At 49.5% G+C, this 16,528-nt stretch overlaps 1 protein-coding gene across 1 annotated transcript; it reads right to left on the bottom strand.

Moving 5' to 3' along the window:
• Nucleotides 1-5,970: 5,970 nt before the first annotated feature.
• PRR36 (proline rich 36) lies at nucleotides 5,971-15,235 on the bottom strand. Its single transcript, XM_056848052.1, has 5 exons — nucleotides 14,850-15,235; nucleotides 14,002-14,085; nucleotides 12,707-12,858; nucleotides 8,236-10,818; nucleotides 5,971-6,420 (listed from the first exon to the last, which is right to left on the bottom strand). The coding sequence occupies exons 1-5, from the start codon at nucleotides 15,233-15,235 to the stop codon at nucleotides 6,008-6,010; spliced, it is 3,618 nt and encodes a 1,205-aa protein (XP_056704030.1). The 3' UTR covers nucleotides 5,971-6,007.
• Between the last annotated feature and the right edge of the window lie 1,293 nt (nucleotides 15,236-16,528).

Below are 16,528 nucleotides of genomic sequence, written 5' to 3'. Positions count from 1 at the left end.
CTCGATTATGTTGGGAATGCGCTGCACAGAATCTGATTGCTTAGGAAGCCTCTGTATATACCAGTTTGAAGCATCCTTTAAAAGATTGGAGCTGGGCCTTTACAAAATGACTGAGAAACTCTGAACTACAACTGCCCGAGGTCCCTTGTTCAGCAGCCATGACCAATGGGTTACATTTAGTATACGGGCACGCTGGTGAACGCAGTGTTAGGGCCAGTGGGGTAAGGGGTACTTCCGCCCGGTTCCTTTTCACCCCAGAAACACAGTATTACAGATAGGTCAGCAGAGAGACTCCATATGCATGGCTGGAGTAATGCCCAACTAGACAGGAGCACACTGAAGTTATATTCTGAAAAAAATGTCTTTGAAACCATGAGGGCTAGAAACTTACTGTTTGAACTTAAAAGCAGAGGTTAATGTTGTAGCACAAAAGTGCCTCGGGGCTTACATACTGGCTGCATGTTGCCCCCCTATTGCACAGGATCCTACTATTTTGTCCAGAGCTGGGAATAAAAACAACAACAAGATTATTGGGTTCTAGCAACTTTTACCCATTTTTTCCTTCTGTTGGTAACCAGATGCTTAAGATTGGTGTTGGTAAATGATATGCTATAGGAACCAGAGCTGGGTAAACACACAAATCTGCCTTATACTGACTCAAGACCATCAAGGTCCATCAAAGTCAGTATTGTCTACTCAGACCGACAGCGACTCTCCAGGGTTTCAGGCAGAGGTCTTTCACATCACCTACCTGCCTAGTCCCTTTAACTGGAGATGCCGGGGATTGAACCTGGTACCTTCTGCATGCCAAGCAGATGCTCTACCACTGAGCCACAGCCCCTCCCCTTCACATTGGGAGTTGCTGTCTTGGCTGTGAAATTGGGATGCCCTTGTGGTTCATGTCCAGTGCCACTGATTCCCAACAGAATGGAGGGAGTGGATATTAATCTGAAAACGACAGGTGTGGTTATAATGGACAAAAGGGAACGAGGCTATTCCGGTGCAGTGCTGTGCAAATAAATATCTCAGTTCCCAATGGGGGTCTGTAGCATGTCTTAAACATTTCAGTACAAGGAATAATTCAAGGTATTTCACTCTAGCTTGCTGTGGTTAGCCTGTGAAAAGGCTGATAGGGCTTCATGGTCATGTAAACATTTTTCATGCAGAGTATAAATTTCATTGTAGTTCGAGGGCTGCTATACAGTGGTCATTCTTCTATACGCACTGACTTCTTTTGAGTAGTTTTGTAGTCTGGCGAGTGGCACAGTATGTGCCTAGGTCAATCGTATATCAAATCTGGGAACTGTGCCATAAGAAAAGGTGACCAAGAATGTGCCGAGTTACAATGCGGGTAGTCGAGTTGATTCAACATGCTCTAAATCCCCTAAAGCAGCAGCCTTAAGATGTAATCAGCACCTTAAATGGTCTTCTCCGTTAATCCTGTGTAGCTCTCTAATCCCATCTACAAAAAGCAGCATAAACACCAGTGACTAAGGTAGAATCTGGCTGATTATAAGTAGCAGCAACACCAACGTGTGACCGAAAGTTTGCACTGACTATTCCCTTGTTTTGGGTGAGCCTCTGTTCCAGTCAGACTTCACTTGAAGCTTGGTTTGAACGTAACCCTGGAACCAAAGTTCTAGATTTGAGCCATGGGGTTACCCCTCACTATGGGGTAACACATGCAAAGTTCCAGATGGAGCGACTGTACTGCCACTCTTCCATTCCACCTGAGAGATGGCTTCCTACTGCTCTCTGCTTGAGTGATCTGGCTTTTTCACAGTTGTATGTTTCCTTGCTAGAAAAAAATAGCTGAAGGGTCTGATTAGATGATTATTGGTAACCACTGTCTAATGCGCACTGACTCATTTGCTGAGCACTCTGTCTGTGCTGTTGAGGTTTTGCTGTTCCTTTTTTCACTGGCGCCCGAGCTGGGTTTTGTGCTCTTCAGGTAACCCCAGCAGACATGCTGCTGGATGGCGGTCAATATCGCTTGTTGCACAGTCACACTACAGTATATTTGCTGCTGGATCTCAGAAGCAATTTAAGAAACAGACAGGAAAATCCTCCCACAGCTTTTCTGGTTCACCTTATGTCAGGACAGTCCTTTCCAGGAGACAGGGAAAGATGCAGGCTGCACACCCATATAAAATGTGTCAGTGATGTGTGTTTAACTGAATAGAGCGTACAGTATTATTAAGGAGTAAAGCTGCACAGGAACAATAGAACAAAGAGCTAAAAGGTGCTGCAAGCTCTTATAGATGCTGTCATGCCCCCCCCCTTTTTTTTTAAGTGGTCGGCCTTTTCAGGAATTTGCTAGATCATTCCAGGAAAGAACGTACATTACAGCTGATTTCCTCCCATACACGATTTGCTGCATAAATCCACTTTTGCCTCCTCTAACACTCTTGCCGAAGACTATTTAAACTGAAAATGTTGAGTAGCCCTATGGGCTTTTCCTGCCCTGGCCATGCAGCCCTCTCTAGGCCTCCATGCCTGTGTTTTGCTTCAGTTCTATCCACCACCCTGGAAAAATGTGCGGGCAAAGCATCCCCTCTGCTGATCTGGTGGCGTGGCAAAATTCCCCACCCAGCTTCAACCCAGGAAGTGCAGCTGTGCTTTTATTGATTCGGACAAGTTGGTGGCATTACAGATAATGCTAGCTTTAGCCACTACAGCAATCGTATCTCTACAGCTTTTAAATCCTGATCCTTTTCATAGGAGCCCGTTGTATCCCATTGGGCAAATGAGAAGTCAGCTACTCTAAATGGTATTATTTTTTAACCTATTATATTGTAACGGACAGTGGGTGGACAAAAAACTGGAGGACAGCAAAAGAAATCTCTCTTGAAAGGAACCTACAGGGAAATGGGGTGAATTTTTATGGAGAGGGACAGAGGTTGGCTGGTAGCTAGAAAGTTAAAAACAGTATTTTCAAGGGGAGAGAGGTCTTTGCCATCCTAGCTAGATGGCAGGATTACACACTGCATTGTCACCTGGGAGCTGATGCTAAACTGAAACTACCAGACAATTATTTGTGCTTTGCCTCACCTGAGGTGACTTAACCAATTCGGTCCTCTTAACATCCTATTCAAAATGTGCTTCTTGCCGTCTGAACCTGACTATCATTTGCACCCCCTCCCCACCTTTAAACATTGACAACAGAAATTCAAATTCATTTTTTTATTTTAAAAAACTAAGTAAATTTATCGCTTAACAGTTTGCTAACATTACAAAAGCAGTCACACGCATGAAATGAGGAAAATAGCGACCCGGGTCAACACATTGCTACAGGTAAATTCTAAAGCTATTACCCCCAGCTGCTCAGACTGAGGAGGGAAACAGCAACCTGACCACTACATGCTTGACAAATGTAGAAATAGGCTGGTGTTACCCTAATGGAAGCCTTTAAATGATTACACCTAATATCACAGACTAGGGGGCAAGACCATATACCCTCATCAAAGGTTTGGGTACATGGTAAAGCCTGCTTTGACAGGATAACCATCTCCTCAGCTACATATTTAAAATAAGTTGGTGTACCGTTTTTCTGCCCCAGAGGGCATTCAAGGCTACTAGGTAGGGCTAACATTGGCCACTTCTCTTCAGCTAGAAGTCAACTGGGTTAGCACCTTAAGGAGGGGGGAGGTCATAGAGTCCCATCACTTGGTGAGTGCATTTAAAATTTTTATAAATCCATGTTTCAATAAAGTAGGCTGTGGAACTTTTTTTGGGGGGGGGGAGTACTTGCTGCTGTTCCGATTATAGGGGGGGGAAGGCATCTCCCCACCTCTTTGCATACATGGTGAGGATTTTTAACACAAGGCTGCTCTTGTCACATTACTTCCTGTCACATGCTTGCAACTCAGTAGGTTCCATAGTCAACCTGGAAGGCTAAAGGTGTGGGTTCTGGTGAAGGGAAGATAGAAGACAAAGCTTCTCCATCCAGTAAACTTTAGTGATGTGAAGCTCGTCTTCTAACCCAGTGGTCATCTAGCAGTGGTTACTATTTCCAGGCATAGTTGGATGGAGAAGGTTAGACATTACCAATCTCACCTTTCAGAAGTCAACTCTTTTGGATAACCATTTGCTGTTCTTCCTTCTATACTTATTAGCAAGAAAAGAGTGACTGAAGCAAGATAATCCCCCAACCCCTACAATTTGCTTCCATGGCCATAAAAACAAGAGACTCTCTACCACAGCGGCAGAGTTTCTCTGATCTTTTTAAGGAGCCACTATAGCCTCAAAGATTAGTTCATCTCGTAGCTAACACATGATATAAACAGAGTAGCATGGTGCTTTTTGTCAGTATTCACTCTTAGAAGTTCTTTATAGAAAAGGGGAGGGGCCGTGGCTCAGTGGTAGAGCATCTGCTTGGCATGCAGAAGGTCCCAGGTTCAATCCCCGGCATCTGCAGTTAAAGGGACTAAGCAAGTAGGTGTTTCAGAGTGAAAGATCTCAGCCTGAGACCCTGGAGAGCAGCTGCTGGTCTGAGTAGACAATACTGACTTCGATGGACCAAGGGTCTGATTCGGTATAAGGCAGCTTCATGTGTTCATAAGTGGCAGAGTTTCTTACTACCATGTACAATTCCCACAATGTTTCATCAGGGTTAACTACCTTTAGTCATAGACAAGGCAGGTGATCCCTCTGGCATCACAGTTAAATTAGGCAAGAGGTAAGCACTGTTTTTTTGTTTTGCCTTGCCATCAAGTCACATCTGATTTATGGCGATCTTTGGAGGGGTTTTCAAGGCAAGAGATGTCCAGAGATGGTTTGCCACTGCCTGCCTCCACATCACGACCCTGGTATTCCTTGGAGGTCTCCCATCCAAATACCAGCCATGGCAGAGCCTGCTGAGCTTCTGAGATCTCATGAGATCAGGCTAGCCTAGGCTATCCACTGGTACAAATATTCAAATGACTCTGCTAACTTTGAGGCATGGGCCAGCATCACTATAAGGTGGTGAGTTGTGTACTTGCATCAACAACAATACTTCTTCCCAGTTCCAAGTTCAGGCTTTCCAAAACTCACCCTAAAAGGGAATATCAAAGTGATCCATCTTGGTCTTCTCATCTTGCAGGGTGCAGGATCTCCACCTGTACCTCAAAGTCCTATTGCCACCCAAGAACCACCTCATTAGCTGTAGGCAGTGATCAGCTCTTGAAAAGCTGTAGTATAAGATTTATTCTCAAATCACTGTGTTTTATTAAGAAAAGCATTTCCTTCTTAACTAAATCTGCCCCATCCCTTCAGGGGACAAAACCTTAACCCACAACTCTTCTAGAAACTCAAATACAGGAAGTTGCCCTCAGACAGGAAAGCGAAATAGTATTTCTTCCTGCTCTAAAAAGGTCCCTGGGAGCTGTGGTCAAATATGGGAAAGGGGGCATTTGACCTATTTTTGCCGATTGATTCCCTCTGTAAGTTAAAAAAAGAAAGATGCCAATAAGTCTGCACTTTGTGAATTTAAAAAAAAAGATGCCAATCTGTCTGCTCTAGCCAGCAACCACGAGTAAGCCAATGGTGTAAACCTCAGGGCCAGCAGCAGTGGTGTCAAGTTAGCGGCTCATTTATGCACTGTGGCAGAGTCCAGTGAGAAAACGAGCCATCCTTCAGTTTGCAAATGTTAACCAGGCGATTATACTTGTGACTGGATCCCTGTACGGAAGAAAACCTATTCCAAAAAACTGAAGACCTATAGTAGTATAAAGGACTGTATAACCCAGTAAGCCAATAGCAGCTCAAAGGGAGTTTGCGTGCTTTTCAAGGGATGAACAGGTGCTAGTCTGGTATGCTCAGCTACACCAAGAGCCAACAGTACAATCACCTCATCTTCAGCCACTGAAATTAGCCACCCAGGAAGGGGAGAAGTCACATAATGCTCCAAGAGCCCAAGGCACCATGAAGAACGGCTGGTCATAATGTAAGGGAAGGATGCATAAAGGGCCCGAGAGCCAAAATTAAACAAAAACAAAATGGCCACAAGATTAAATTCAGGGAGAAGTCAGTGAAAGGTCTCTACCTCTACCACAGTCCAGTCCCCGTGGGGGGATGACATGTCCTCGGGGGAGAAGCTCGTCACTGAGGTGATGCTGGCCCGTGATTCATCCAGAGGGGAGATCAGTTCTGTCCATTTGCTAATCTCGGCGTCGGTGCTCACGGGCCCCTTCCCACCAATGGCACCCGAGGGTGCCTCTGCTGAGAAAAGCAGCGTCCGGCTGATCAGCTGCTGCACAACCGTAGCCTGGATGCTTCCTAGGTGAAGGCCCTGCTCCTGAGAGGCGGCGCACGAGCAGCGACTCCCATCCTCTTCGTCCAGGCCGGGCGTCTCAGCACCACTCTCTACCTCGTAGATAGTGGAGAGGATCTCTGATGGACATGGTCCCCAGGGGAAGGGCAAACCTGCCCCATTGTCACCTACAAACAGGGCAAGGAGGCTTGGGTTGGAAAGAGCGGCCCTCGGTTGGGGGGTGGGGTGTTGACAAACAAGGAGAGGAAGCGACAGACAAGCACAAACAGGAGAGGGAAAGAGGCCAAGGTTTAGCTTTCAAGGTGCTTCTCCGCCTAGCAAGAACCACATCCCCAGATTTTCAGGACTGCGCTGATCTACTGAAGCCAGGGTCACAGCTCTGGGGCTACTGATGCTGCTGTATAGAAGGGCTCCCCGCCCAGGACTCGGGAGTGGGTTCAGACCCTTCCGTTGCCTCACCAAATGTCAGCTGCTCCTGCCACACTGCCTTTCTTCTTATAGAGGAGCATGGACTGCATAAGGGGTGGCTTTCTGGGCAAGTACTGCTCGGTGCATTGCTTAAAGCAGACCTCTGCAAATATACAAGCCCGTGTCAGCCACTCATGTCTCTCAAAGAGAGGGGGACAGAGGTGAAATGCCTCTTTAGGCCTCGTCCGGCAGGAATTTGAACTTCATCCTATCAGGGCCGCTTGCTCTGAGGCCCATAGTAACCTAAGCATTCTCGCTGGGCAAGTTTCACGTTTAAGCCAGCTACAGCAAGCACAAACCAAAAGGACTCCAGCGACAAAGCTCTAGAGCAAGTGATAAGTTTACGTTGCCTGAGGGGGTCCCAGGTCGCCTTGCCGAAATTCAAGCGCTATTGTTGCTGGGAACTTGGTCCCGCCCGGCCCCCCAAAAAATGTCAACTTGTTAGGCCATCGAATCCATCTTCCTGGTCGACAGTCCGAATTTGTGAACAGGTGGGTATCAACCTACCTGTTCTCCGTCCATCCTCCCGCCTTTCAGAATTTCTCACATTTAGGGCAATCGCTTGCTACACATCCAAAAACCGACTATGTTAAAGACGGACTGCAGAACTTCAGACTACTAAAATGGTCAGCTGCATCCACTTGCCTTTGCCCCTGCTCACTCACTACATTTAGAAGAGGCTGGTCCAGAACAGCTCAATGGATCAGAGCATGTCAGCAGCACTGCGGGATACTTGCGCACCGCACAGTTTCTTATGCCCTGGGATCGTGCCCTGCCCAAGTAAGACAAAACCTCACTTTCTCCTGGGACACCCCCCACCCCCGGTCGGCAGCTTTGCTCAAGGATGGGGAAGAGAAAGTTAAGCCACGGAGCAATTAAATACAGCCACCGCTAAGCTAGGAGTTAAGACCAGGAGGGTGTAGCCGCTGCTTATTGACCAGCGCCCTGCTGAACAGACTGACTGAATTTCTGCCATTTGCATGGGATGGCATGAGCCACAGATGGCACAGAAGCCTCCCCCAGCACTGCGAGTAGAGCCCTGGCTCCTACCAATCGAGCAGCTGAAGACTAGGTCTCCCTTCCAACATCTCGGAAGCCAGCTAAAGTTTGAACATTGCCCCCCTCCCCCCCTCCCCTGCCAATCCCTTCTTTTTCCAAGTTCAATAAACAGAAGGCAGGGGACAGGTCTCCTGGAAAAACAAGACAGGCCAGGTCATCAGATAGACAAAGTGATGCTTTATTTAATAGGTCAAAAGACTAAGAAGTTTACCCTTCTCAGAAGAACACTAAAATACACACGGGCTTCCCCTGAGGAAGTCTGTAAAGGGTTAAGGGAAAGTTCTCAAAAAAACCACAGAGACAGAAGTATGCCTGTTTTGGCTAGAGACACAAATGGAACAAATACACATGAAGGGAGGGGGGGCCATCTCCCTTCCCTACAGGGTACTATTGCACACTGAGATACCACAGGTTGGCACTGACACAGACAAAGCAGGTTTTCCTTTATACATTACCTGCAGCCAGGTTATGAGGGGCAGTCAAAGGCAGGCCTGACTCTTCGTCCTGCCCTCTGCCCTTCAGGGAAGCCGGTGTGGCTGGCGCCGGGTGCTCCCAATCCACAGGAGTCTTGCTATGGGACTCTTTCGGGAGAGGTTCCTTGCTGCCCTCCGTGGAATGCTCCTCACTCTCCAGGGAAGAAAGGCCGGGGCTCTTGCCGCAACTGTCAGTAGAGTGGAGGTGGAAGGCACCGAAGACGTCGCAAGAGGCCGCCGAATTGGTCGAAGCCGGGGTCTCTGTGCCGGCGTCGCCGGAGCCCAGCTCGTCGGACTCCTCCACCGAGTGGGGCAAGGAGGGCTTGCCAGGCGGAGACCGGGACAGGCACACCGTTTCCGCGAAGCCCGGGTCCTTCAGGAGGTCCGCGTCCAGCTCCCCTTCTTCCTCTGAGGACACTGTCGGCTCGGTGGGCGGGTCGCCGAGGATCTCATCGGCCGGCAGGGTCTCGGCCTCATCGTCCCCTTTCTCCATGTGGATGCCCAGGTCCAGCTCGCCCGGCAGGTCCTCCAGGGGGATGAGCAGCTGGTGGCAGGTCTGCTCCAGCTTCTCGTCGGACCTGGACTCCACTCCCGAGCTGCTGTCGTAGTCCCGCAGCTCCTCGGGTGTGCTGGTCTCGCTGCTGCTCTTGCCAGCCAGATCGGGGCCGCTCAAGGTGCTGGACTTGGAGGAGGAGCCCCCTCTTTCGGGGGAGTGGCCCTTCAGCGCTGCGTCGCTCGACAGCGGCTCCGGGGCTTCGGGGAGCCGGGTGGGGGGCTCCTGCAAGAGCTCTAGGCTCTTCAAGGGCAGAGTCTGAGGTTTGGGCATCAACACCTGGCCAAGGCCACCACCGGGCGACATCTCTCCCACGAGACGGGCCAAAAGATCGAGGTCTTTGCACTTGGGTGCATCCTCTTGTTTCTGGCTGCTGAGACACACTTCAGCCATGGCATCCCCCCCAGGGCCTCCAACGCAAGAATGTTCTCCCACAGGGCCGGACGCATCACCACGGCCTGCATCAGCATCTCCCATTAACTCAGCAGGGAGCAAGACCCCAGCGTCGGCAGGCAAAGGGAGAGGGGGCTGGTCCAGAACAGCCTTCCCGGTGCCTGGATGGTCTCCTATAGGTAGGGCTTCCCCCAGCTCGTCTTCAGCACGAACGACAGCTCGGTTAGGCTCTTCTGCCTGAGGGGGAGTGGCTAACCCCTGAGCACCTTCAGTACTCAAAGATAACTTCACTTCAAAGTCTAGCGGGCTCATCCTTAATCTCTCATCCTCCACCTCCACAGGAGACACCCCCCTCTGCCACTCCTCTTCACTATGAGGCCGGGCGGCTGCCTCAGCCACTTGGCCAAAGACATAATGTCCTTCCCCATCCTCCGCTCTCTGAGGCTCAACCGTAATTCCCAAAGGAGAATCTACCTGGCTGCCTGAGGGGGACTGTTCCACCTGAAAGGCAGACTCCTCCTGCATCCCTGCCATCAGCCCTGGCAGCTTCACAGGTTGGACCTCTTCAGCAAACCCAACCAAGGAGCAAGGAGAAGGAAGTCCACTGACACAACTTGGCACAGTGGCCTCCTCTTTAACCAGTATCTGGGAGTCTTCGTCTAGGGAGGATGTCGATAGGTGACAGACATCTTCACAAGACAAGGCAGGTTCAAGCAATGGGTACAGCAGCTCAGCGGTCACGGGAGTATCTGAGCGTGGAAGTGCTTGTTCCTTCAAGTCCCGGAAGTCTGTGCCTTCCCCACTAGGATACACAGGTTCTGATGGTGGGGTCTGGGGACCAAGTGCCGAGCGAGTAGGAGAAGATAGTTGGCAGAGTGGGTCTGCGTGCGAATTCGGTGCTTCTTCCGGCAGCTCTGAGATCTCAGAGACAGGCAAGTCAGGCCTTCCGCTGGGAGAAGAGACCTCCACATCTTGCGGACTAGAAAAGACAAGAGCTGCTTCTTCCAGTACTGGAGTTGACACTTGGGGAACCGCAACGCCCAGACACCCAGCCTCCTCCTCCCTCCCTCCCTCGTCCGTTGGTACGCTTCGCTCTGTCTCTTGAGCTTCTAGTCTGCTGGCAACAGGTTCATTCAAGAGAAGCCGGGCACCGGCCTCTACCTCTGTCGTAGGCACCAGTTCCATAGGCCTTCCATCCTCGATGGGCGCACTTTCTTTTTCACCAATGGCCGGCTTGGCATTCCATTCATCAGTTGCCTTCTGAAGCTTTTTGGGAGTAGCAGCTTGCTCTTGGCTTGGAAGGCCATCTTTCTTCAGAAGTTTCTTGCCCGGACTGCTCCCTGCAGCCACCACCTTGGGCACAGGGGCTCTGTGTGGTGTTGCCGGACGGGTACTCCCAGCAGTTGCCCTGATAGGCGTTCTGGGCTTCGGTGCCTCTGAAAGCTTCTTCTCCACAAGCCTGGCGTTCGTTGGCCCGATCGCGTACTTCTGTCCAAGGCTGGGCTCGGATTGCAATTTGGAATTTGCAAGCTTGGGAGGTTTGGCAGCAGGTAACTTTTTCACGGCAGGGTTGGTGCTTGGAAGCTTGGCCTTGGGAGCGGTGGTGGCTCTGGTAGGATCTGCAAGATAAGAGAGACCTTAAGCCCTTTGCCCTGGTGGGAGAAGCATGGCTTCGCGTGACACCTGGAGAAGAATACAGAATGCTAGAGAAGCACTTTGTTCTGACGTTTTAACAGTGTGATGTTCTTCATGCCCACTAATGTTCCAACACAATTGCTTAGTTGTGTACTCTACTTGCTGACCTGCCGGGTAGCTTGTATGATAATCAAGCAGCACATGGTGTACTGGTTAAGAGCGGTGGTTTGGAGAGGTGGACTCTGATCTGGAGAACCGGGTTTGACTCTCCACTCCTACACATGAGCGGTGGAGGCTAATCTGGAGAACTAGGCTGGTTTCCCCACTCTTACACATGAAGCTAGTTGGGTGACCTTGGGCTAGTCACACTCTCAGCCCCACCTACCTCACAGGGTGTCTGTTTGCGGGGAGGAGAAGGAAAGGTGGCTGTAAGGTGGTATGATTCTTCCTTAAGTGGTAGAGAAAGTCGGCATGTAAAAACCAACTCTTCTTCATGGCTCAGAACCCTGCCTGGACTCCAGCCTTACCCGCTGCAGCCTCCAGTTAACCCAGCCTACACAGGAAGCCTGCTGGGTGACCAGGGGCCAGTCACAGCTCTCTTAGAGCTCTCTCAGCCCCAACCTACCTTACAGGGTGTCTGTTGTGGGGAGGGGAAGGTGATTGTAAGCTGGTTTGACTCTTCCTTAAGTGATAGAGAAAGTCGGCATATAAAAACCAACTCTTCTTCTCTACAGAGCTCAGAGGAGCATACATAGGATAAAATGGTGGCGGAAGGAGGAGGAAAGAAGGTGACTGGCCCAAGGTCACCCCGCAGACTTTGTGACCAGGTGGGGATCTGAACCCAGAACTCTCTGGTGCTACTCTGACACCCCAACCACGATTGCTTTCACCACAGTACAGAAGTGATGCTTCCCTCCTCACAAAATCACCACTGTCTGACCCCTGGCCCTTTCTGAACCACTAGCTTAATGCATGCTACTATGAAATGTATTGCTGCCATCTAAGAAAGGTAGTAGCACAAATCCTCTTTGTTACAGCTAGTACAGCATAGTTATTAGCCCCCCCCCACTCCCCCAGTTAGTATCTTGAAAGCCAGCGTGGCATAGCGGATAGCGTGTCGGACTAAGATCCTGGGAGACCTGAGTTCAAATTTCCACTTCTACCATGGAGGCTTGGGCTGGGTGACCTTGGGCCCATCAGATTCTCAGCCTGACCTAACTCAGAGTTGTTGTGAGAGAATGAAGGAGGGGAGAAGGACATTCTAATCTGCTTCGAGTCCCAACAGGGGAGAAAAGCAGAATGTAAATAAATGCATGCCTCTCTGATCAGAAGTTCTCTGCCTCAGCCCCCTCTCCAGTTTACAATAAGGGATAGCTTAGAACAATTTTAAAATAGCACCATGGATCCAAGAGATGGAATGGTGGGGATTTTTACCAGTTTCCTCCTCCCATGGCAGACCTCCCCCCCATGCCATTCCTGAAGTGCCCATTCCCCCAGGAGCAGCAAAGGGGGGGGGGAGGGTTGAGCTACAGCAAGAGGCATGAGGTTACATTCTGCACCGGATATCCCTTGCTGGATCTAACCCAGTTAAGCACATCGAAATTATATAGCTTGTTCAATTATTATTGTCAATCCATTTACCTTTTTGCATTTCAAAATTCTTTCTGGGTGAATGTACTTGGGAGGAATCTTATGGCATCTTAAAGACTAATGGATTTTATTGCAGCAAGAACTCATGTTATAATAGCTCTGTAAGACTAACCCAGCTACCCCTCTCTGGAAACCCCAGCTGCATGCAGAATCTTGTATGTACTCCTACGTACACATTCAGCTTTTTTATGTCTCATACAGAGGCTTGTACAATTACTTTACCTCTTTGGGTGGCCAGGGTGCTTTTCTGCTGCTGCACCACTGCCGACTGACCAGCAGGTGGCAATGTCTGCTTAGGTTTGCCTTTGTCATTGACCAGCGCTCTGCTAAGGACGGATGAAGAAGTTGCATTCTTAGTCCCCGGCAACCAAGTCCTGAAATGGAGAGAGAGCACAGTATCAGAATACAGGGGCTATACTGTTGTACCAGAACGCTGGCAGAAGCACAGGCGTTGTACTTGAAAGCTTTGCTGGTCAGCTGGCCTCACGGTTCTGAGGCTATCTTGACAATCCTGGATGCATCTGACAGTTGCCAGCCCAGGAACAAGGAGGAGGCAAGGATGTAAAATAATAATAATCTCTTTCTCCCCGCCCCCCGCCCCCATTCTTATACTGAGGTCTTGGGACAATAAAACCATAAAACTTAAATAAGACCCATCTCTAAAAACACCTCCCTTCGACTCTTCTCTGCAGCCTCCCAAAAACGATCAACAAAATAAGCACACTGAGGGTCAGAGAACAATAAAACTAAATTCACAGGATGTATGCAGGGGCCTATAATTAATGGCTCCAGAACCTAAATATGGCTCCGTATGGAACTGGATGTGGTTCTTTAAAAAAAAAAAAGTAAAACCAAGAGAGAAAGTGAAATCTTTAAGTTAATGTATACAGGAGATGTAGGTGGGATGCTAAAATGACTAACCAGTATTTGAAGGGAATGGCAGGCAAAGGTGTTTATGGGACTAAAAGAGCTTCTTAGAGATACTTCACAGAAAGGGAAATGAGAGAAGCAAATAGTTGCCAGTAACATATCACAATGGGTGGCAGTGTTAGTCTGTCAATAGCAATACAAAAAAGCCAGTAGCACCTTAAAGGCTAAAAAAATTCTGGCAGGGTATGAGCTTTCGTGAGCTCTGAAGAAGTGAGCTCATGCAAGCTCATACCCAGCCAGAAATGTTGTTAGTATTTAAGTTGCTAGTACTGTAAACCATGTGCAGGTTGTAAACCATGTGCAGGTTTATGCTGGAGTACTAAAGCAACCATGCAGGGTGCTCCTATGTATATTTATTATTTATTTTTATATCTCTTGTGGGCCACTTCCTAATAAAAGGTCGAAACTTTATGGATTATTAGTCAACATGTCAATTGATGATGTTAAATTGTACATTTTCCGTTACACAAATAGACACTCTTATACTGGCTCTGTGGACCTCTCGCTCTGAAATTTGACACTGTTTGGCTGGTTAAAAAGCTGCTGACCCCTGTATGAGATAAGCAACCAAGCCCCTAATATCATACCTGGTAGGCTTAGGCTGTTCAGCTTTCTTGGACTTTGTGGTAGTTGACTTTGGGGCTAGGGAAAAAGAACAAATAGATGTCCAGCTTCAGTCAACACTCTTAACAAAACACTGAGCAAACTGTCAAAACCCGCACCGGATAAGGCTGCAGGCAAGAACAGAGGAGCTATCTAGGGGCAGCAGCTAGAACTAGATAAGATGGCTGGAATCCTCTCTTGGGGATTTGAGAATACAATGGTTGTTAGAGACAGGGGCTATATTCCACATGCCCATAGCAGCAACACCATGCAAGCACAGAATCTCGGCAGTAGCTGGTGAGATTTCTGAAACCTGAATAGAAACCATGGAAGACTAATGGCTCAGGTAAGAAATATCAACTATCTGCGGAGCTCTGTGCCCTTCTCATCAAAAGTTCACCTTCCATTCAAGATCTGGAAAGGCACAGAGCGTAGAAGCTGATAGGACACTGCCTTCTAGCTAAGCTATGGCTTGGGAAGAACTCGATGTCCGGCTTCCTCCAACCAACATATGATGTGGGACCAAGAGACAAGTCCCAGGGAAGCCTGCAGCACATTAGACTAGCATTAATAACATGCTTCAGGGGGGTGTCAATCAGCAAGGACTAGGGTTGCCAGGCCCCTCTTCGCCACTGGCGGGAGGTTTTTGGGGTGGAGCCTAAGGAGAGCGGGCTTTGGGGAGGGGAGGGACTTCATTGCCATAGAGTCCAATTGCCAAAGGGGCCATTTTCTCCAGGTGAACTGATCTCTATCAGCTAGAGATCAGCTGTAATAGCAGAAGATCTCCAGCTACTACCTGGAGGTTGGCAACCCTAGCAAGGACATACCAGACACTGCAAGCTGCGATGTTCCTTTTGCAGTTTTTTGTTGTCCTTCCTTGTTCGGGACCAGTTTTTCCAAAGCCTTCACTCCACTGGGTTTCTCCCCTGCTGCCTTTTTCACAGCCGCTCTCCCAGATGTGTTGCTAACGCCGGTGTTCTTAGGGGTCAGGGGCTTGGTCTGAGAGACGTTCGGCTTCTTAGCTGGGCCATTGTTGAACGCCTTGGAAGCACCACTGGGAACTGTGGGAGGGCGAGAAGCGACAGCTGCCGGCTGAGCGGTCTTGGTGGATTTTCGCTTTGCTGCGAGCAGACGGGCAGCTGGTGCCGCTCCACTGGTGGCTGTCATGCCATTCTCCCGTGGAGCGCAGTCCCCACCCGCAGCTGCTCCGCCATCCATCTTCACACCCACAAGCCCCGGGCAGGCTGTCTGTCTCTCTTTGACCTGGCAGGCAAGTTACAGCCCTCTGCTTTCAACTTTGGCCTGGAAAAGAGAGAGAGAGAGAGACCACTGTAATATCACCAGTACCTTTTAGGGAAACCTAATAAGAGGCGCCGTAGGAATTACCAGATGTTGCAACACTGGAAGTGTCAATATAAGCAAAAGCCCGAGGATGCAGTGGATTGAATCTAGGAGCTTTGGAACTGCACTGATTGATCCTGAAGTACTATTGGCAATACCAAAACGGGTGGGAGGGCAGGGCTGCTATCATCTGCTCACATGAAACCATTCTAAGCTGATAGTCACAAGACTGTAAAAGGTGGATTTACATGTTCTATAAGTCCCCAACAGAAATCCAACAAATAGCCAAAAAAAACACAAACAAACCTCAAAACCCTACACTCATCCTCCAGGAAGACTAGGCTCACAGCTACAGCAGCTTTGGTTAGTACTCTTATTGGCCTTTGTTCATATCAAACTCAACTGTCAGAATCCACCTTAGCTGAAAGGGAGTAAAGGCAATTTGGTTATGTTCAGTAGAACTGGGAGTAGAGAACCTGCATGGTCTAATTTTGTTCCGCTCATACCAGTAAGTGTTCCCCTAATACAGGGGTCTGCAAACTGCAGCTCCCGAGCCGCATGCGGCTCTTTGGCCCGTTGAGTGCGGCTCTCCAAACTTGGTTCGGAGCCCCTGCTCTCGTGCCCGCTTGCGGCGGCAGCCGGGCTGTGGAGCCGGCGCGCCTGAGAGCGAGCGAGCGCGAGAGAGCAGGTGAGCGGACGTGCTGTCTCTCCCCCCTCCCCCTGCCAGGGAGAATGGCCAGGTCCCCCTTTCCCTTGCCCTCAATGGTTGGGAGGCTAAAGCCTCCCCTCCCCTCTAGCCGCGCGATTGCTGGGTGGGTTCCTGCCCCCCCGCCTATCAGCAGGGTGGACTTCCTTTGGTAGACCTGGCCTCCGGCTGAGTCCCATTCGGAGGCCATGTCTACCCACTGGATTTCTTGGCGGTAGACCTGGACTCCGAGGAGGGGGAAAAGTCCCCCTTCAGAGGCCAGGTCTACCCATTGGCTTCTGTGGGCCTCCGGAGGCCAGGTCTACTGCCAAGAAAGCTAATGGGTAGACCTGGCCTCCCAATGGGACTCAGCCGGAGGCCAGGTCTACCAATAGCCTTTTATGGCGGTAGACCAGGCCTCCAGACGAGGACTGGACGGGGAGGGGGAAATGGCAGGGACTTACAATTTAATTTTTATCAATAAA

The sequence above is a fragment of the Euleptes europaea genome, chromosome 1, assembly GCF_029931775.1.
Source record: "Euleptes europaea isolate rEulEur1 chromosome 1, rEulEur1.hap1, whole genome shotgun sequence".
NCBI classification, from domain to species: Eukaryota; Metazoa; Chordata; class Lepidosauria; order Squamata; family Sphaerodactylidae; genus Euleptes; species Euleptes europaea.
This window is presented reverse-complemented; position numbering and strand designations above follow the sequence as displayed.

What these genes read in the sequence shown, in the direction of transcription:
- PRR36 (XM_056848052.1), bottom strand. Translation starts at nt 15,235, where the DNA reads ATGGATGGCGGAGCAGCTGCGGGTGGGGACTGCGCTCCACGGGAGAAT. An exon ending in GGAACATCGCAGCTTGCAGT is followed by an intron (nt 14,086 to 14,849) that starts GTCTGGTATGTC and finishes TGTTGACTGAAG; the next exon opens with CTGGACATCTATTTGTTCTT. An exon ending in CCCTCATAACCTGGCTGCAG is followed by an intron (nt 6,421 to 8,235) that starts GTAATGTATAAA and finishes CCCTGTTTGTAG; the next exon opens with GTGACAATGGGGCAGGTTTG.